This window comes from Orbicella franksi, chromosome 2, assembly GCF_964199315.1.
Source record: "Orbicella franksi chromosome 2, jaOrbFran1.1, whole genome shotgun sequence".
Lineage (NCBI taxonomy): Eukaryota > Metazoa > Cnidaria > Anthozoa > Scleractinia > Merulinidae > Orbicella > Orbicella franksi.
The window spans coordinates 23,937,372-23,958,198 of NC_138146.1; the positions used below are offsets into that span (position 1 = coordinate 23,937,372).

Sequence of the window (20,827 nt, forward strand, 5' to 3'; positions counted from 1 at the left end):
GTTTAAAGTGCCACTGAAACGAAATTTTTGTATGTCAGATTTTTGCTTAGTAATAAAGTTTCAACCTTACTTGGAAACACTGCAAACTTTTTTTTCGCATAGGGTAAGCGAAAACTACTTTTTCAGCCGTTCGAAGTTGGCTGGTTAAGCCAAAATTGGCGGCCATTTTGGCGCGGCCAAAACAGCCTAGTGGTTGTATTACTCTCATGCCGCGCTGAAAATTTAGAGTGATTATGGGAGAAGAGATTACTGTTCGAAGGTCCCCAAAAAACATCTTAAGGACATCTCAGAGCTGTAAAGCAGATAATAACAGTAGCCTTAGACATGAAGAGGTCTAGAGTCGATCCTGGGGCTTTCCAGTCTATTTAATTGGATATTTGCAGGGATATTTTATATAAGCAAGCAAACGAGCGGGAGTTCTTAGATCGCAAAATGATCGGGACTCTTGGTGAAATGGCCAGCACTCAATTAAACAATATCTACACTCATAAAGTAAAAAAGACATGAAAACAAGAGAAAGCGGCTTTCGCAAATATTAGAGACCTTAAGCAAACACTGGACGCGGCGAGGTGGACGCCAACCGGAAGTAAAATTTCCCGCTCTCGACCTAATTAGCATAATCACGTGGAGTGTTGCCCGCGTCTTCCAACAGTGGCGGCGGCGAGAAAGGTAGGTTTGGCCGCCTCGAGAGACGGTCGCTTTATTTTCCCATTTGTAGCACCTAAAATACACAGAAACTCTTTTATAAAGTTAAAAAATGTTTTTTGACACCTCTCTTTGTATTTTTTTTTTTTTGCAAATATTTGATATTTCGTTTGCTTTACAGCGAAAATCTCACTTCACATTGGAGGTGTGAGTGAAGAAGAAAGATGGCAAGCGAAGGAGAGAAAAGCAAAAGAAATGGGTGAGTTTCCTGGATTCACATTGTTCGGAGTGATGTTCACGTCTTGTAGACTTTAAAACTTTAGATTGCAAGTACTTGCTGGTACAAAATGCTATTTTGTTCTTCCAATTTGTCTCCAGAACTTTGGAATATTTCCGAAAGGTGAATCGATAGACAGGACCTGTTTTTAATAAGCTTTTGTTTTCTCTCTTCTAGCTCGATCATGGAATGGACAGAAGCACACGATTTGATCCTAGCGAAAGAAGTCAGAGCTTCAGAACCATGGATCTTCAAACCAAGGACTGTAGATCGAGGAAAAGTATGGAATGCCATCACGGATCGTCTGAATGACGAAACCTCCGTGAAGTTTCAGGTGAAGCGGAAAAACGTAAAGGAACATTTCAAACTACTACTGGACAAATTCAAGGCGAAACTGAGTGGAGTTGACATCGAAGATAGCGAGATGAATATTCTGATGGAAGAAATATCAGGAAAATGGGAGGAGACAGAGGCCAGTGACCTTGGCTGCACTAGTAAAGACAAGGCTGATTCAGTCTTCGTAAGGAAAGTAAAGATTTTTTGACGTGTGTAGATCCCTCAGCAACAGAAATTCATCCTCGTCTATGATGTCCTCAAAGCATGCAACAGCTAGAAGGTCTCGGACTTCTCGAAAAGTTGCCATTATGCTCGTAAAATCCACGAACAAAGTCAAATTGGACCACTGAAAACGAAAGCAAAACAGCCGTTGCTCGCCGCCGCTTCTACGAAAGCTTAATATTCTAATTTCGCGCCAAGAGGAGGCGGTCTCAACCCAACTCCCGCGCGGCCATCGCCGCCTCCACCTAACCGCCTGAAGTGTTTGCTTAAGGTTTCTATTATCCGGACTGCTGCTGCACGAATCGCATCAACAACGCTTCGAGTTTTCGAGTCGCTTCGCTTCGAGGAAACCGGACGCTTTGTGAGTTTCACAGCAGATGGGATTGTGCCACAGTGACCTTTAGTCCAGTTGTATCTGCTACATCCTACAAGTTATCACAACAGCAACAATTTAAGAAACCCTCTTCTTTTATATGAGGGAGCGAATTTAAACTATTAAGGTAAACTAAGCTGCATGACCCCACAGGTATGTTTTCAGGAAACGAGAGAAAGCGTGACAATGTCGGCGGCGAAAGGTCATATATGCAAATTGGTTCAAATTCTGTTTAATGAACCTTCGAAAGGAGTGTAAACTAGTGACGTTTTAACGAATTGTTTTGAACTTGGATACTATTAAATGAAGATCATAGACATAAGTATGTGCTAAAGAACTCAAAGTAATCCATCGGCCGTGAAATATTGCAATTGGGAGATACGTGTAAAACAGAAACGAAATTCCCGCTTTGTTTACACTGATACGTATGCGGCGATAAAGCATACCCTGCTGCTGATCACAATTTTCAAAGATTTATTTTGTCTACCACAAGAACTCTCACTTATTAGTATCATAAAAAGATGCCCTCTGTGTGCAAAGAAGTACTCGACTCAAAGCTTGTGGACCGTTAATTACTTCGTGATTGTGCGGATGGCTGATGAGCTTACGGCTTTTAATGCAGTAACGTTGCCGAGGATATATTCGAACCTTGTTAATAGACCTTAGATAAACGTGAGAATCCAAATTCCAGAACCAGGCTGAAAACAGACGACGAAATATCGTGTTTAGGCTTCAGGACGTGGTATAAAAGATGCCACACTCGTCTTCGAAATCTCCAATCGAGTACTCAAGATGTTCGAAAAGTATACTGAGCTGTTCTAATCTGTAGCATTTATTGTGGTGAATCTACACTCTCTGGCGCCCTTCAACGTTTATGATGTGTATTTCCTGTCAAGGCTGGACAGAAATTACAAGGTAGAAAACTAGTAGGTATCGACAATATGAAGAATAAACTTGAATAAATCAAGTGAAAACAAGAGAGAATCTATAGCGCTTCTTGCGTGAATACAACCAGTGACGTCACAAGGTCCTTAAACTCGGTTCCAGAGCCCGGACACAGTTTTGCTCCAAAAAGTCGATTTCAACAGCTAAAAAAAGCACTTTCCGTTACGATTTGACAGAAATAAAGTTCACCATTACTTTAAGCACGTTTGAAACCATAGATTGGGATAATAAAAGAGAGTACGAAAATTTCGTTTCAGTGGCACTTTAAAGAATCTATTTACCAGTTCGAGAAACGTCCGCAGAACGTGATCGCAATGCATACCGGGAAGGGTCTTTACACCTCGTGCGCGGGAAAACATGGCGGTCGATACAAGACAAATTTTATCACTCTAAAACCAGTTCTCGCTTTCCAAACTTTGTCGCTAGCAACGCTTGGCAAATGGGCCACAACTCATGAGAGGGTATTTTTCTTGGGCAAGAACTACTCTTGGACTTTGCTGCCTGGCTCGATCTGACTTCGAACGCCGATCACACGATTACGGTATATCAGCTGCCTTCGAAGTTTCAGAACACATTTTGATTCTTTAAAACGTGCTGTTGACTTACGGGTTAATCGAGGCTTTATGATGCCTCTCAACCACCAGGCAGGCATACAAGGTACTTTAAAACAATATGCTTAAGATATCAGTTGACAGAGCTCTAATGCGGCACATCTCTTTTTTGTTCGATGTATCTCGTTTGACGCTCGATCGATTCACGTGTTGTGTTCACGTCACAATAACCGATGTAAACAATCTGTTCCCAGATTTCCGCTCTATATATGCTGTGAGATTTGATTTTGACTTCACACACTATAAACAGTCCGCTTGTTTGCTGTTCAACAAATAAACTCCTAAAGACATGGCTAGGAAAAGCCAAGTATTTTTGCATACCTTTTAACTCGAAAACAAAGCAAAAACCAGCGACAAACATACAGGACCATGTTTTTCTGTTACATTGAAGACCACAAGCAAAGATTCAAGCCCTTTCGCGAATTTTTTTTTTCACCAAAATCGTCACTTAGCATGGTTTTGCACTCACCCCTTCAATTGTTCTTTACTGCTTAACCTGCGATCAGGCCTGATCAGTAACGGCAGAGATCACGTGAGAAATGATGATTTTAGGCTATGCAAAGCAGGATTGAACAGTCGTATTCGTATTTCCGAATTATTCCTTTCATCCAAGGTGCTTTAAATAAGTGAGGAATTTCTTAATCCATGGAGAATTATGAGTTGACGTTCTCGGTCACCCTGCCGTTATACCTCCATTGTTGTTGCGTTTTTTTTTCTTTTTTGCCAGGGGTTGTTTGATTTGCAAGCAGTGCTGAACTGATATTGTACATCAGACAAAGACTCGGAAAATACCTTTTTTGAAAACGGCGAGGTTAACCAACTCAAACAAGAGATCACTACGCGAAGAGAAACAGCGGCGTAACTGTGACCAATCAAAACTACGAGGAAGGGTTTTTGGAAAATCCCTCCTTTATCATGGTTTTCGTTGTAGCTAAGTCGATGGAGTTATTATGATCTAATATCCGGAGGTTATGGGTTCGAATCCTACCGAGGCTGAAGAAACGCAGTTCCACCATTTCTTTTGTGGGACTAACGCTCAGAAGGAAATTATTTAGGTTGATTTTCAGCACATCAAATTACTTTAGACTAAGTTTTCTACTCTCCAGTTACTGGGAAAGCCCTTATTTACCCACGGAGAGTCCAGCTGAAACCGAAGAGTCTGAAGAAATCCATTTTGAACACGACGTGATCCTGAAAGTGAAAGTACGTGTTGCGGAATCAGTGATGGCGAAATGAAATAAACAGTGATCTATTGAATCACCCGTAAGATGCCCACTGACACCAAAAGTGGATGAAGACCAAAACGGGGTTTATCGGATTACTGCAAGCAGGTCAGTGCTTCTTGACAACTCCTCCTTTCCAGGTCTTAGGCGTCGAAAATTATTTTCATTAGTTAATTGCTACAGGAGAAAATGACTGCCTCTTCCAGATCCTCTTACCCATTCACCCATCCCGTAATTGGAATGTTCTTTAGTAAAGGGGTTTCCGGGGGGTGGGGAAGGAGGGTAGAAAATTCAGTCGACCATTTAAAATTCGTTCCGAGAAGATTATAAACTGAACAGTTTGAAATACGTACTATACGTATTCGTAAAATTAGTGATGTCTGTCTCGCAACAAAAGCTAAGGACTCGTAACAAACAAGCAAAAAAAAAAAAAAAAAAAAAAAAAAATTAAGATTGGATTTCTAAGACGATCAGGATCAGCAAAAGACATCCTGAAAAACAAACTTCAGAAATTGTCACGACTAATCAAAAGGGCTTATTTACTGCGATGCCAACGTTGCCTGTACTGGTCTGACTACAGTACTTATTAGTAGTAAGATAAAAAAATGAAATATGCGGAAAAATGAAAAAAAAAAAAAAAACCGTGTCAAACTGGTCTCCCAAGAAAACAGAAATAAGCCATCTTCCTATTGAAAAGCGACCTGCACCGTTTACAATGTCAAACGAAGCAATAGATGAAGAACACAGACAATTTCTCTAGCCCTAAGAACAAGAAAGGACAGAAAGGTTCAAATGAAAACGGTTGCAGATCAACCGCCTATTTAATGGTGGAGAATTTTCCGTTTCGTTTCCTTTGTCCAATGAGAAAATAAACAAAGAAACATTAAAAAACTGTTTCATGGCTTAGTTACTGGCAAGAAAATGTGCAATTCACTGTAATATCGCCTTCACCCCGTCAATAACTTATCGCGCTTTAGCAAACAGCGGTCACGAGCCTCGCTCACTTTTAAAACTTCCTGCTTACTGGTGGACCCCAGGGTTAAGCATTATTAATACCGGAATCATCCCTCTCCACCCTCGCGAAAAAATGTTGGACAAACAAATAAAGAAACCAGAATACTAACTTGGAACATCACTTACCTCTCCCCAAAACAAGACCAAAACAATTCCCTTCCTACCTTCCTTGTTTTACAGAGGAAAACATGGTATTAGGCAAATGTCTATATTTTACCCTTCAGTTTTAACTTCTTTTTTCTTTTTTTCTTTCTTGCTTTCTTTTTCTTTCTTTTTTCTTTTTTTTTGTTTCATGTCGTTTCTGTTTTACCCTGTATTTGACGTTAGGAGTAACTCCTTAATATGTTATGATCCAAGTTTGCAAAACCTTTCAATAGATCTGACAGTCCTCGTCGGTCTGTTGCTCAATGGGTCAGCTCGGCTGTCATTGTTTTGCAACTTCACGATGACAACAGCAATTGAATTAATTCACCATTTTTTTTTTTTTACAAATTCAGTCGGTTTTTTCATGATCGTGTTTCTTTCTTCTTGCGTGACTTAAAATTCGCGTGACTTTTCATTTCCGTGACTGGTGAAACGAACGTCTGGAACGTTCTTTTCAAGCCGCCATGTTGGACTGACAAATTGAGAACTTTCAACATTAGGTGGAGATCAAAATAAGTGGAGAGGAACACTTAATTTTATGTTTAAAATGTCTGCTATCGAGTACAACAATTTACTCTTTGAAATAAGTCGGAGACTTAACGAGCTGAATGTTCTCGATCGTTTACTATTTATGTTCAGAGGGAAGTTAGCGTCCGGAAGCGAAGACATCATTCAAGATGCACTGTCCTTGTTTAAAGAACTGGAGGAACAGAATATTCTTGGAGCTGATCGTCTCGTAGAAATGAAAGAGCTGTTAAATGGTGTCGAAGAATGGTCCCTTTTGGAGAAAGTTGAAAAGTTTGAGAGCAAAAGGAAGGAATATCACGACCTGCTTGAACAGATTGTCCGTGCACTCAACGAGCTCAATGAACTGGAACGACTCATCGCGATGTGCAGAGGAAAGATTTCGGAAGAAAGCGAAGGCCATATTCACGATGTTCGCTCATTGTTTAAAGAGCTTGAAAACCAGAACAATTTAGGAATTCACCATCTAGATATCTTGAAGGCGATTCTGACTGAAATGGGGAACAACGAGCTCCTCAAGGAAGTGGAGAAGTTCGAAGAACGAAGAAAACGAGAGGCTGCGATCAAAAGGAAGAAAGGTGTGTAACCCTTTGTGTTTTCCTAGACCATGGTAGCAGTCGCAGGAGTATAAAAGCTGTCCACAGAAGCTAATCCAGCTAACTATAATTTGTCTTCAATCTCATGGCCACAATTTCATCGACACAGTTTGCATTTTGTGAAATCAAAGGTAGATTTACAAAACATGATTTCATTTCATATTATTTTTAAACTGCAGAGTTCAGTACAAAACGTGGACCCCCCCCCCCAATCTGGACCCCCTACTGGACTCCCGTTTGGATCCCATCTGGACCCTGTTGTTTACCCCTTGTGGACCCCCTAGTGGACCGCCTTCTGAACCCCTCTTTTTCCTTCAAGAAAATATGGGCTCCTGATTGAAATTGTGATGGTGAGGTCTACTCTGAATCAGTGAAGTGCAGGAAAAATGTGAAGAATGAACAAAATTCATGTAGCATTGGGCCTGAAATAACAATTTCACAGAAAAAAAAGTGAAAAAAGGAAAATTGCTGCATTTCTCAGCATTACAACTGTGTCATCATCTCTTGACCTTGACCAATAACCAACTTTCTTGGACCTTGAAAATGGAGGCTTTTCAGGTTTATCCATTATATTAGGGTAAATTTAGGCCTATTCTGGCAGAATAATATTGTTATAAAATTACCAGCCAACAAAGATAGGTTTATGGTGGCAAATAAGCAGACAAAAATGAGAATCCAAAAATATGATCTTAACACAGAACATGACTTGAGCATGAAGCTGTATAATAATCAAAGAATAATACAAGACGTAATGAATTATTTGGTGGATAATACCACAACAGATAGTTCAGAAGTGTCCGAAATATTACGAGGCACTATTTCTATGAAATCTGCTGAACAAACGTTCTTTAGGCTCATTACATACTCCTTATTTTCCTAATAATGTTTATAATTGTGCTGTATTTTTTTATGGCTTTTATTTAGTTTTTAAAGTGTTGTCATGATTGTGAAGTGATGGTTCAGAATAAACCAGATTGCGTGTCAAATAGGAAATAAATTGAAGAAAATTGGGAACACACTCAGCTACTTTTTCTTTTTTACAGAATTGAAGAAAAATTGATCAGGGGTACTTTTGTAAACAGATGATGATACAATCATGGCTTTGCAATTCTTTCCACAAAATTGTCAATATATTATTCTTAAGACACAACACTGGGTGAATTCATTAATTTCTTCACATTTTGTTCACTGATTAAATAGACTTCATCATGGTGTGTTCTAAGTTTAATTATTTAAATCAGAAGCCCATATTTTCTGGAAGAAAAATAGGTGGTCCAAATGTGGCAGAAGGGGGTCCAGATGGGGGTCCAAATGGTGGTGCAGCTGGTGGTCCAGATGGGGGTCCAGATGGGGTCCAGAAGGGGTCCAAAAGGGGGCCCAGAAAGGGTCTAGTAGAGAGTCCAGATGGAGGGGTCCATGTTTTGTACTGACCTCAGCCAGACTCATTTCTGCACCTGACAAAATGATGTGGACATGGTTTCACTCATTGAATTTGCTGGCACACATTTTAAACTCTAAAACATTAAATATGCTATGTTTGAAGTCATGGATGTTTATTTGAATTTATTTCTGATCCTGATTAAGTGCTGCAAAGATTTGAAACAAGGGGAACAGGGATTGGGATGCAAGGACACAATACTGCTTGCTTAACCATGAAAAAGCTGAATTGATAAATTTTTCCCATTTCTCTATGGAAATAGTATCTTCAAGGTCCTAATGGCAAAAAAGTTGCAGATCCAGGCAATTCAGAAACAGGAAATGTAGCATTTAGAACAGCAGGGGTCCCCTCCCTCTGGTAAATTTTAAAGTCCAGGTTCCCTGTGATGCCATTTCCTACATTTTGATTGTGAGAGCAAAAGAAGGATGGAAATAACATTTTAAATTTCCCAGACAAAGTGAGTATAGTAGTGTTGCACTCGCATTGAAACCCCCTAAATCTGGCTGTGGGGAAGAAACATCCCAAATGGCAGGAGAACATGATCAACCCATGAGCTCAAAATTATTAAGAAACAGGTTCTGAGGAATTCGATTCATGAGACTTGTAAAATTTTTGTAACATAGGTTTTGTCTGCTTTGTTTCAGCAAAAGCGGCTGCCTTTGTGTCATCTGTTGGAAATAAGTTGACAGGTGGTAAGTCATTCAAATATATATTGTTTTTTGCATAGCTAAATAAAGTTCTTAATTACTTACCTTACTTACTTAGCTTGTAAGGGATTATTTTTCTGCCAGCAGAGGTGTGCTTCAATGTTTTAAGAGGTGCAGCTCAATAATAGTCCAAATGTCAAAACTAACTCATTTGATACCAGATGAATGAATGGACTTGGAGTAAAGTATATTAGAGACCAGTCATCATTTGGGGGGACCACTATGTTTTTCATAGTCCATTAAGTTTTGAACACTGATTTGGGATTAAGAATGTTTTTTGGGGTCTGGGCCATGAACTTTTATATTTCCTTATTACTAGTAGTCATGTAGTATTAATAGATAATGAAAGATGTTTAAAAAGAGTGTTTTCAGAAGTTTCTGTGGATATGCGCCCTTTCTGGATGCGTCAAAACATGGAATAATGTTACTTTAATGTAAAGGTTAAGTCTGCATACGAGCCAAGTGGCCCATCAGGCTGGAGCTTATCTCGGTTTCTGTAGTATGAAGTGACTAGGAGTATTTCTACTCTCCCCTGGATGGGATGCTAGCTCATTGCAGGGGTACCCCAGCATTACCGGTTGCCAGTACCCATTTATACACCTGGGTGGAGAGAGGCGCTGTGAGAGTTAAGTGTGTTGGCCTAGGAACACAACACCATGTCCCTGGCCTGGGAGAGTGTCTTCCAGCTTTAGGCTGAAAAATGGGGGGGCCAAACTTCTTAAGCTCACTTTTTCAAAACCCAGGACCGTCACCCTGATAAATAATGACCAGTCCCATAGAACTGTCAAGGTTTCGGCAGAACGTTGCTTGGAACACCACTTACATAAAGTTGTAATAAATGAGTTCTCCTTCCATGGCCAGCATGTTACTCTAACTTCATTCTGTTGTCTTTGTTCCCTCTGCATTTTCGTTGCCATCATCAGTACCATTGTTATCCTCACCAACAGGAATTGCACATCACCTTCACATGGTCTCCAACCTACGTAGTTACATGTGGGTCAGAGATCCGCACATTTAATTTACAAGATTAAATTAATTAAGAATTATCAAATGTTTTTTTTTTAATTGTCTTGCAACAGCTAGAATTCTTACTGTACTAATGCTACTTACAGTACTAACATTACTTACAAAATTACGAGTTTACAGCACTGTGCATTACTTATTATACTTTAACATCTAAATAGTACTTGATTGTTTCTGCGACACATTGGGAGACAAGTTTCATGAAACATTGCCTAATGTGGCGGGCGTTTCCTTTCGATTTTTCTGATGCTTGGACCAGTGATCTACTTATAGTGGTTCGCCACTCTTTCTTCAACTTCATGATTACGATCCTTTCATTGTTTTTCCTCAGTGTTGAACATCAAGACAGTATTCAAAGCGGTTGCAGTAGTTTCTACCGCTGAGCTCTTGATTGGTTGGTCCACCTATGACCAGCTAGTTACCGCCGTTAACACCTGCGTTCTTCCTGCTGGCACCAGTCTGGTGAATCTAACTGACGGCTGTGTGTGCCTCACAGTTCAAGCTGAAACTCTATCAGCTCTTACTACCTTGTGGAATTTATACCAAGATGGGACGCTGGAGAAGCGGCTGTACAACTTCTTTGTGACTGACGAAGTAAAAGAACGTGCAGGAGGAGAGACAGTTGAAGTGAATGTGACCATCGAGGAAGAGGAATACGACAAAGCCTGTCGGGAGTTGATCAATGAAGTTCGAGGTAACTCGATTTCTTTAACTTCCGCTCAATCAGCAAAAACGTTTAATTAATTTTGTTTGGTTCAAATAGTCTATCGACCTGTCAACCTCAAACTAACAGCAGGGAAAGTACAGTGCAAAATTGAGAGATTGCAACGATGAAACCTAAAAACCCAGAAATTTCTCACAGAGCTTGCTAACGTGAACTGTGGTGGGTTGGATGGTTGTAGCGGAAGCATCGAGGAGACTATGTTGAAAAAAAGAAAAACACAGATTTACCTCAAAATTATTTGCTTGACTTGATCAATCGATCAGTTGATCGATCAACTGAAGAAGTTGCTATACGTTTTCTGTATCAATTTGGTATTGAAAAATATCATGTATGTATGTATGCATAATAGTTTTCCAGGGTGTGTGTGCGTGCGGAGTGGAGGGGGGGGGGGGGGGGGAGGGACACGCAACTCTGATCCCTCAAAAATGTCGCTTTTTCTCTCTTGCTTTTAACTGATAGATTTCTTTGTTCCCTAACATTCAACGTCGACGTCAAAGAACGGGAAACGATAGTTTTCAGAATAAGACTAAGATAAGATGAGATAAGATAAGATAAGATAACTTTTTTTATACACGGTTTTTCCATCAGTCAATTAAGTTATTGGACTATCTACCTATCTGCCTAATTACAGTAAAAATTAAAAAAAAAAAAAGAAAAAAAAACTGCTTTTCATGGAGACCGTGTCTAAAAATTTACTTAAAATTAAGATACTACTTTAAACTGCGGCGACTTAATTTAGATTTGAAATCAGTCAGTGAATATGCTTGTCTTAGGTCTATAGGTAAGTTGTTCCACAACTGAGCTCCGCTGTACGAAAAACTTCTCTTAAGATAGTCAGTTCGAGGTTTCGGTATTCCTTAAACGATAAGTATTTTCGGTATTCCTTAAACGATAAGCATTTACGTTGTCACGATATACAAATCTTGATCTCAGATAATCAGGTGTCATACCATTTAATGTTTTATACATTAAGATAGACTTACGTTCTAGTAGAGTCTTGGCCACCCTAGTGCCCGAAACAGATCATCCAAATTACTATCATAGCTGGTAGACATTAGGGTGTGCGCTGCGCGATTTTGAAGCCTTTGCAGTTTCTTAGAAAGGCCCTTGTTACAGTTACCCCACACTACATTGCAATAATCAAAATGTGGTTGAACAAGGCTATTATAAACTTTAATTAGAACATTAAATGGAGTGAGATGCCGAATTCGTTTAATTGCGCCAATGGCACAAGCTATCTTCGTAGAGATATTTTCAATATAACACTCCCAGTTTATATTTTGATCGACATAAACTCCAAGGGATTTAGCATAGGTTACTTGTTCTATTGCGTTCTCGTTTATAGTAAGAGAGGGACTTTCCATGAATTGTGATAACTTCTTCCTTGATGCAATAAGCATAAACCCAGTTTTTGTCATATTTAGGGTAAGCTTGTTAGCAGACAGCCATTCGTACACATTGCTCAGGTCGTGATTAAGGCGATAATTTGTTTGCTCAATATCAGTGCTGGCAAGCGTCAAGCTGGTATCGACATCATCCGCGTACATTCTGGGTTCCGAATATGTCAGACAATGTGGTAAGTCATTGATATATATCAAGAACAGAAGAGGTCCTAAAATTGTACCCTGGGGATAACCAGATTTTAGACATTTCGGAGTTGACTTACAAGAATTAATATGACAAATCTGAGTTCGATTATCTAAATCAGACGCAAACCATTGATGGCTGGACCAACGAATCCCGTAGTATTGCAATTTTCGTGCCAACATATCGTGATCTACTGTATCAAATGCCTTTTTGAGATCTAAAAAGACGACGGCATTAACAAGACCACTGTCTATATCCATGGCCCAGCTATCTGTAGCTTCGATAAGTGCCGTGAACGTGGAATGCAAAGACCGAAAACCAGATTGATGGTACGAGAGAAAGTTGTTTTTAATTAAATAATGATGTAGCTGATCGTAGATTATCCGTTCACAGACTTTGGCCACGACTGGAATTACTGATATTGGTCGATAATTCGTCGGATCAGAGCGCTTCCCAGAATTTTTATACAATGGAGTGACTCTGGCAGATTTCCACTCATCTGGAAAGATATCATCAGGGATTGATTAAATATATGAGTGAGAGATTCCGCTAGTAAATCAGGACATTCCCTTAGAAGTTGCGCTGAAATATTATCTAATCCAGTTGCCTTTGACTTGCAAAGCTTTGATAGTAGTGCAAAAACATGTGTTGGTGTTGTTTTTTCAAAAACAAAATTTTTATCAGTTTCAGTAAGAAATTCTTTGAAGGATTTATCAACTTCTGTCAGGTCTCTACCAAGGCTTGGCCCTATTTCAGTAAAAAAGGAGTTTAGCATTTCTGCTATATCTGTTTGACCTCCAGAATTTACCCCATTATATTTCATCTCATTAATAACAGTTTTATTGGACTTTCGCGAGGTCAGTTCATTAATTGTTTGCCAAGTTTTCCTTTGATCCCCACAACAATTGTTGAAGGCATTTTCATAATAAGCTTTTTTAGCGCTATTAATTTCGCAGTTCACTTGATTTTTAACCTTTCGAAATTGGTTCGAAATAAATGGATCCTTCGTCTTAATAGCCTTTCTTTTGAGGCGGTCTCTGAAATTCATCCGCATTTTTAGAATAGTGATTATCCATGGTGATTTCGAATCTCGTGTCCGTTTGGTCTTCATCGGTGCGTGCTTTTCACATACATTCAGGAATAATTCTTTCCACCTCCTCCACATATCATTAGGATCCTGGTCTCCTTGTCACACTGAGTTCTTGGCAGGATTAATATAATCTATACAATCTCTTAATTTGTTTATGTTTCTTGTTTTAGAAACTGCAAGAATTGATGACGGAGAAAGGCTACGGAGAAACTCTGATTCAGCTCTATTTTTTCGACCTAAGGAAGAAACGCCAGTGTTAAAGATCATCATCGAGAGAATAGCAGTTCTAGAGAGAAAAATCCAGCAATTGCCTCCTGAGATTCTAGAAGATTGCAGTCCTGAAGAAAAAGCTACTAAATTTTCGAGACAACAGGAAAGTTGGAAAGGTAATAATAAAAATTTTACAGAACACGGCGGTAAACGTTGCTGTCAATCTCGACGGAGTATTTTTATTACGCTACAAGAAAGAGAAGAAGGAAAAACAAAATAAAAAGCATTCGGCGTAACTTGTGTTTTTATGAAATTCCAAAGGCCTTGGAGACTTAAAAACACCCAACACTAGTCGTACACTAAAAGGTAAATAACGTCCATAGAAATATGCATGCTCCAGAACCCTTTCTTACAACCCTGTGGTTAGGCTTACGTTTGAGTCACACGGGAGAGGGAGAAAGCCTTGGGGATGAATCAGCGAACGCGTGGCGCCAAAGTCGCTAAGACCCTTGCGCGTGTGTTCAAACACGAGCCTGCTCGTTCGACAGCTGCACGAGATTTGTACACGGATTCAGTGAGCTAAACTGGTCCCCAGTCCGCATAAAATCCCAAATTGACGCTGCGTAAAGATGCAAATGATTTCGCCTGTGACGTGAACTTTATGATTATATAAGTTTGGTCCTTCCATTATCTTTTAAAGGCTCAATTAAATCTTCAGTTGCCGTCATAAGTTCAGTTGTAACACAATCAGATCCTATAAACACGTTGTAGTTACATTTGTTATATATTTTCTGTTGTTATAATTTTAACCAAAGAAGGCCGGGAGAAATTTTTGGATAGTAGCCTGTACAATCAGTGGGTGGCTCTCTTATTCCTCTTACTTTCGTCCGTATCCATCCAAAAAAATAAATCACGTATGATGCTCCCATAGAAGAACTTTGATATGGAATAATTATTATTTTACAAAGCACTCGAAGCTGGAGAGACAGATGAAGGAACTGAGGGGCTGGAAATATCTCAACGGCATAAGGTTAAATCAATGGATCCAGGAAAGCTTGCTTTTGTTCAGCAGTATTTAGAAGATGTCCAAGACACTCGCAGCATGACGACAGAAGTAAGTGACAGTGGTTTGGCTACACACACTACAGCATCTGAACTTGGAACCGAAGAAGTAAACGGTAAACTTGTAATGTTATTTTGTTGTTCACTTACTCAACTTGTGAGTTAAGCTCATATTTTAAAGTGAAATTTTTCCAATTGTCCCGTTAGTGTTAGAACCATGAATTGAGTAAACATTGTAATTATGGAAAACTTTGCACCGTAATAACGCTGGTTTTCACTAGCGACGGAGTCGTAGTCGGAGTCGTAATCAGAAGCGTAGAGTGATACGATCTAGTGAAAATCAAACTGACGGAGTCGGGAGCAGAAGACCGCATCCGCTTACGACTCCGTCGCTTACGATCCAGTGAAAACTAGATTGTCGGAGTCGGAAGCAGAAGCGGAAGAATAAACTTATCACAATGTTCGTTTCCGGGCCTTGTGATTGGTTGGTTCTTCCGTTTTTGCTTCCGACTCCGAGGATGAAGTTTTCACTGGATCATAAACGACGGAGTCGTAAACGGAATCGGAAGAAATGGAAACGTTGAGATTCTTCCGACTCCGATTCCGTCGAGCTTATTATTCCGCTTACGACTCTGATTTTCGATTTTCACTAGGTTATGAGCGCTCTTATGACTCCGACTACGGCTTGGACTCCGACTCCCTCGCTACTGAAAACCAGCCTTTTAAAGAAACATAAATTATACTTTAATATGTTAATTATTTTCTTTGCAGAGAGTAGTAAACTTTGCTTGAAAGATCTGAGCGATGATATCACCGTAGAATTGAATCTAAGGCTACAGGCTGATGAGGCTGCTTTGGAAAAATTCTATCAATTTTTTGGGCTCAAAATGGGAGGCCGGTATCCGTTAAAAGGCAGATTCGCATTGGAAGAAATTAAAAAAATGTTTCCCGACACTACAGTCAGCGTGTTGAAAGAGTGTTTTGAGGTCCTGCGGTTGTACGATCTCGTTGAGATTCTGGAAAAGGTGAAACCACGTTCCCTTCGCCCTGCTGTTTCCCCAGAACAAATAGAAAAATTACGGAGAGCAGATGATCGGCCCACAAAGTATCACAGTGATGTGGCAGTCTTGGTTGTCGATCTCACTGTCAGCCACGAAGAGGGCATTGTTGTCAGGGAAAACGCAGAAAAGATTGAAACATTTTTGAAAGATCTGAATTCGCGGAACGAAGTGACGATAATATCATTCGATAGTTCACAAGAGACCCGTGAGGTTCTGATGGAGCTAAAAGAGAGACACCATCTAATAGGATTCTACCGTTCCATGGTGAAACACCTCAATAGTTTACTTCAACGAGAGGCGCGTTTACAGAAGGAATTGGAGAAAGTAATGCAGATGGAGCAAGGGCCTAAAAAAAGACGGAGACTGGAACTGGAACTGGAACTGAGTGAGGTTAAAAAGGAAGAGCTGTTGCTTAGAGGCGAACTGTCAAACCTTGCAAAAGCGGAAAGGGATATCGAAAAGCTGCAAGAACTAGAGAAGGAGTGTACGAAACCTTTATCTACGGCTATGCACAAATGGATTCACAGTCAAGGTTAGTTGACTTCATATACATGACATATATGTTTATTCAAATTAATCCGAAAAGGGAGTTTTAATATAACTCTCCTAAAAAAGAATAAAAGTTACAATTAAAATTACATTAAAAGTTATTGAACTAGGAAAAAAAATATATTTGGTAAGTTACAATTTTAAAAATGATCCGAGTCTTAATTTAAAGAGTTCGAGGCTTCCCGCTTCAATAATGTTCTTAGGTAGACTGTTCCAATCACCAGTTACTCTAATGAAAAACGAATCTTTAAAACAGTTGATTCTAGTTAATTTTAAGGAAAGTTCATATGAGTTTCATAAGCATGTTTAACGTACGCAGCGAATAAAGATGATTTCCAAGTATTACAAAGCCACTAATTCAAACTGAGTAAAACTTGATATCCGAGTCAATGCCTCGATGAAAATCAAGTTATGCTATCTAGCTACAATCTGTTTCATTATGGGTTCAGTTTCATTTAAGGTTTGTTATCATTTCTTCTATATTGAACCATTTTTTGCAATCAGTTAGCCATAGTCAGTAGTGATGTATCTATTACTTCCCTATGTTCTTGGTGTTTTTGCTTCACTGGGATGACCTTTGATTTTTTTTTTTTTTTTTGATTTTTTTTTTTCCATAGAGAGATTCACCTGTGTTGTGGTATTTATAATCGATGAAGACGAGTTGTTCACTGAAGCTAATTTGGATGAATTTGTTTTTGAGAAGTTGGCATTAATTCCAGATCATGCCAAACTCGTGGTTAGCCCTCTCACCGGGTGGAAAAGCATTGCTAAAGTTCCCGAAACTCTTCATGTCACAGTGTATCGTGATCGCGGAGACGTCTCAGTCGTCACTCGGATGATTGAGATTTTCAACAAGCGTTGGCAAACATTGGATCTTATTTCCATGATGCAGGAATTAAAAAGAGCTACCAATAGAGAGTTTCCGAGTAGGCGTTATAGGGTTCCTTGCATGTCTATCAAGGAGAGTTTGTCTAGTCTTCCGACATTTCAGAAAAAGCAAGAGGAACATTCCTCTTAAATGACATGTACTGTGTGTTTAAACGGTTAGTTACTACTGATTCTAAGCTAACAAGTTCTATAATTGTTTAGAGTTTAGGTGATTGATAATGTAACTTACCAGACACGGCCAGCACTCTCTTTCTTATTTTTCGTCCGTAATTTAAGGAAACCCAACAAGTTTCCACAGTACAGGCTTGCAAAACCTTATTTTGAAAGGCTGTACGAAGAAAGAGCTCCCAGTGAGCTTTCACTTTACAAAGTTAGTCGTCTAATTTTCAGTAATCTAGATAAAGCGGAATTCAGAACGGTTTTCAATTGAGTCTTTCTAATTCAGAATTGCTTTTATTAACTCTTTTTGCCCCACTTCGCCTTGTGTTTGGCTTAAGAAATGTACTTAACAACCAGTCATGCGTAAAGTCATATTTCCCGCGCTTCCATTGGCGTTTCTTGTATTTTCTTCTTGCCATCAGTGGTGTGTTCACTGCATTGTTTGTGTTTATTATCGTTGTTTGACACTCAATTGAAGACCGCTCTTAGTATACTAGTGTAGTTGTCATGAGCGGAGTAAATATTTTGTTCTCACTGTCATGTTGTTAGACTCAGTCAAACAAGCTGAATTCTGGGATGTGTACTTTTGCCATCGTAACACGTGCAAATAGAGTTGAAGCTATCCTTTGTTAGAGTCTAAATATAAAGTAGGTTTCGGTCGATAGATGGTGAACCTCTCTAAGTTAAAATGAGGAACTGAGGAGCAGTGGGAATTTTAATGCTCCTCTTAACTAGGTCATTTTCGCCCTTTTCTACGAGTTTGTCACGTGACCAGCTGACTGGACCTCTTATCACAGTAACGTCAGATTTCAGTGCCTCGCTCTTTGGTTTTCTCAGATTCTTTGGCCCTGGCAAATGCTTAAGGTAGAAGCCAACAATGCCATTGATATGTTCTGTATTAGCTTGTATTATCATTTTTAGTCTGCTATTTCTTACCCGTCTTAAGTTTAGTTAAATCCAGTTCTTAATTCGAGGGAACAAGGGATCTCTCTACTGTTGATGGCAACGTCGGCTAAAACATTTTGAAAACATTTGGTATTTTGAGCTATATTGGCCGCGTACAATATTACCGTTAAGTTAAAAGAAACCTGAAAATAGTAGTTTACTAAGATAGAAAAAACACCAAATAGATGATAATAAACCATAAAGGAACAAGGATGGTAAAGGATGGAGAAGATTGACCCGGATTATAAACGACGAACTTGAAAAAATGAGGCTAAACTTTTCAAGATGCGCAAACCGTGACGTAGCTCCTTTAAATAGAACGTTTTGTCAATGTATTCTAAAATGACGGCGATGACGTCACAGGAAAACCAGGAATAGGTGTATTACCTCTTGCAAACATCCTTTGTATATTTTCCTATTTTAGATGATGTTATTCTAAAGTGATTTTTTCTTTTGAATAACTGTTTCACGTATTGTGAAAAGGGCCTTTTCGGGAAAGGTAACTTACACAAGAAACTAAATTGCGTATCTTTTTCGCAAGTAATTACATGTAACTTCTCTGGCACAATTAGCCCTTGTTATGTCATATGTTTAAATATTGCACTTTGCACACTTTAATTCAAGCGGATTTTAAATTAGATTGGAGAACGTTTCTCATTATGAAAATTGTAGAATAGTTTTAAAAAATATGTATTAAATAAAAGTTTGTTTAACTGTTGATGTTAATTTGTAATTGCCCAGCAACCAAATTACCACTGAAAATCACTCACAGGAACTTTAAAAAAAACACAGACGGAATAAGGGAACTCTGATCGAAATGAAGGCATGATTACGAGTACAATGTTGCTCTCAGAGCTGTTGTTCATCGTTGCTGTTTAACCTACGATCAGACCTAAGCAATCACAATATTTCTGGTCGCACACTAAGATCCTCAAACAACAGGTTGCTTGATGAGTCTAAAGCAAATCTTAAAACGTATGGTGAAAGGGCTTTTTCGGTGGCGGCACCAAGGCTCTGGGACAAACTACCCCTCCAGATCAGACTTTCATCATCAGAGGCAGTTTTTAAGGCTAATCTTAAGACTTATCTTTTTAAGCGTGCATTTGATTTGTAGTTTTTACTTTTTATTTGTAGCCTAATTGTATTATATAGCGTATTTAATTCTTAGGATTTTAACTTTTATGATTTATGATTTTAGGTTTTTAAAGGATTAGGATTTTAATTTTAGGATTTTAAACTTAGGATTTTAATTTTAAAGTATTGTAAAGCGCCATGGACAATTAGTGGAAAATGGCGCTATATAAATGTATATTTATTTATTGCGTTCGACTTTGTGGAACGCAAACCTAATTTTGACCTGTGGCTTTTCAGAGTTGGTGACCCTGTGCACGGTTCTAGGCCGAAAAAGACACATTCCTGTAAGGACACTAAAATGGCCACCCCGCTTGATTTTTGCAGGGGTATGTCACGGTCAGTAAACTGGTACCGTTTAATGCTAAGACATGTGATAAGATATGTGGCGAACATGTGAATATCTGAGCAGGCCATGTGAGCTCGTCTTTCCGATGGATCGTTTTTTGACTTCTCTCCATTCAGTCGCCGTACGCCTCGCTATTATATGCTCTCAGCGATAGATTTTGGCGAATTTAAACGCTTCGACGGCAGCATTTATCGAAATGTGAGGTAATTGTCCTTGTTTATTAACACGACTTGGCTTTGGGATGATAACCGTGGGAACAGCTACATTTTGATTGCATTTGTTGATTAGTTCCAGTCGCGACAGATAGCTCAGTCTTTATCCGGTCGAAATTCTATTGTTTGGAATCGGTGGAAAAGTACTCTGAAGGCAAGATCCATAAGACTACTTTATTCATCAGGGGAAATACTCGAATTAGTCGCACGGAGTTTGTTTACGATGAATGACCGCGCGAAACGAGCACGCAACTGCAAATGCTAGCTTAGAATAATGAACGTAATATAAACTACAGAAACTGGCAGCGTCACCCAACGCATCAACAAATCGTGACCTCTTCACTAGCATGGACTTTGGCACTATGTAGATCTGACTGTAAAACCTCGGTTGCTGCTGAAAAATGTTGATTTTAGCAATAGACAAAGGTTGAAAGTCAGCTAGTGAAATCATTTATTTACGATATATGTATATATCAAAGTGAGAGCGTCGAACACACTCTGATTACTACTAGTTTATTTATTTAATAGAGATCACGTGACAAATGATGATCTTAGGCTATAAAAGCAGGATTGAACAGTCGCATCCAAGTTGCGTTAACCTAGATTTAAATGTGTGAGGAATTTCTTCTTCCTTTGAAATTCCCGAGTTGAAGCTCCCGTTTTACCCTGCCGTCATACCTGCATTTTTGTTGCGGTTTTTTTTGCGAGGGGTTGGAGATGAATTTTGATTTGCTTGATTTGCAAGCAGTAGAGAAGCGATATTGTACATCAGACAAAGACG

At 39.2% G+C, this 20,827-nt stretch overlaps 1 protein-coding gene across 2 annotated transcripts; it reads left to right on the plus strand.

Moving 5' to 3' along the window:
- Positions 1 to 4,665: 4,665 nt before the first annotated feature.
- On the plus strand, positions 4,666 to 19,072 carry LOC145478797 (uncharacterized). Of its 2 annotated transcripts, XM_081456966.1 has the most exons (8): positions 4,666 to 4,740; positions 6,430 to 6,893; positions 8,994 to 9,041; positions 10,411 to 10,773; positions 13,651 to 13,866; positions 14,659 to 14,868; positions 15,524 to 16,345; positions 16,980 to 19,072. In XM_081456966.1, the coding sequence occupies exons 2-8, from the start codon at positions 6,533 to 6,535 to the stop codon at positions 17,378 to 17,380; spliced, it is 2,421 nt and encodes an 806-aa protein (XP_081313092.1). In that variant the 5' UTR covers positions 4,666 to 4,740; positions 6,430 to 6,532; the 3' UTR covers positions 17,381 to 19,072. The 2 variants fall into 2 exon arrangements, with proteins under 2 accessions (XP_081313092.1, XP_081313091.1); XM_081456965.1 differs by lacking the exon at positions 4,666 to 4,740 and having other exon boundaries at positions 6,244 to 6,893.
- Positions 19,073 to 20,827: the final 1,755 nt, after the last annotated feature.

What these genes read in the sequence shown, in the direction of transcription:
- LOC145478797 (XM_081456965.1), top strand. Translation starts at nt 6,329, where the DNA reads ATGTTTAAAATGTCTGCTATCGAGTACAACAATTTACTCTTTGAAATA. An exon ending in GTTGATCAATGAAGTTCGAG is followed by an intron (nt 10,774 to 13,650) that starts GTAACTCGATTT and finishes TTCTTGTTTTAG; the next exon opens with AAACTGCAAGAATTGATGAC. An exon ending in CAAATGGATTCACAGTCAAG is followed by an intron (nt 16,346 to 16,979) that starts GTTAGTTGACTT and finishes TTTTTTCCATAG; the next exon opens with AGAGATTCACCTGTGTTGTG.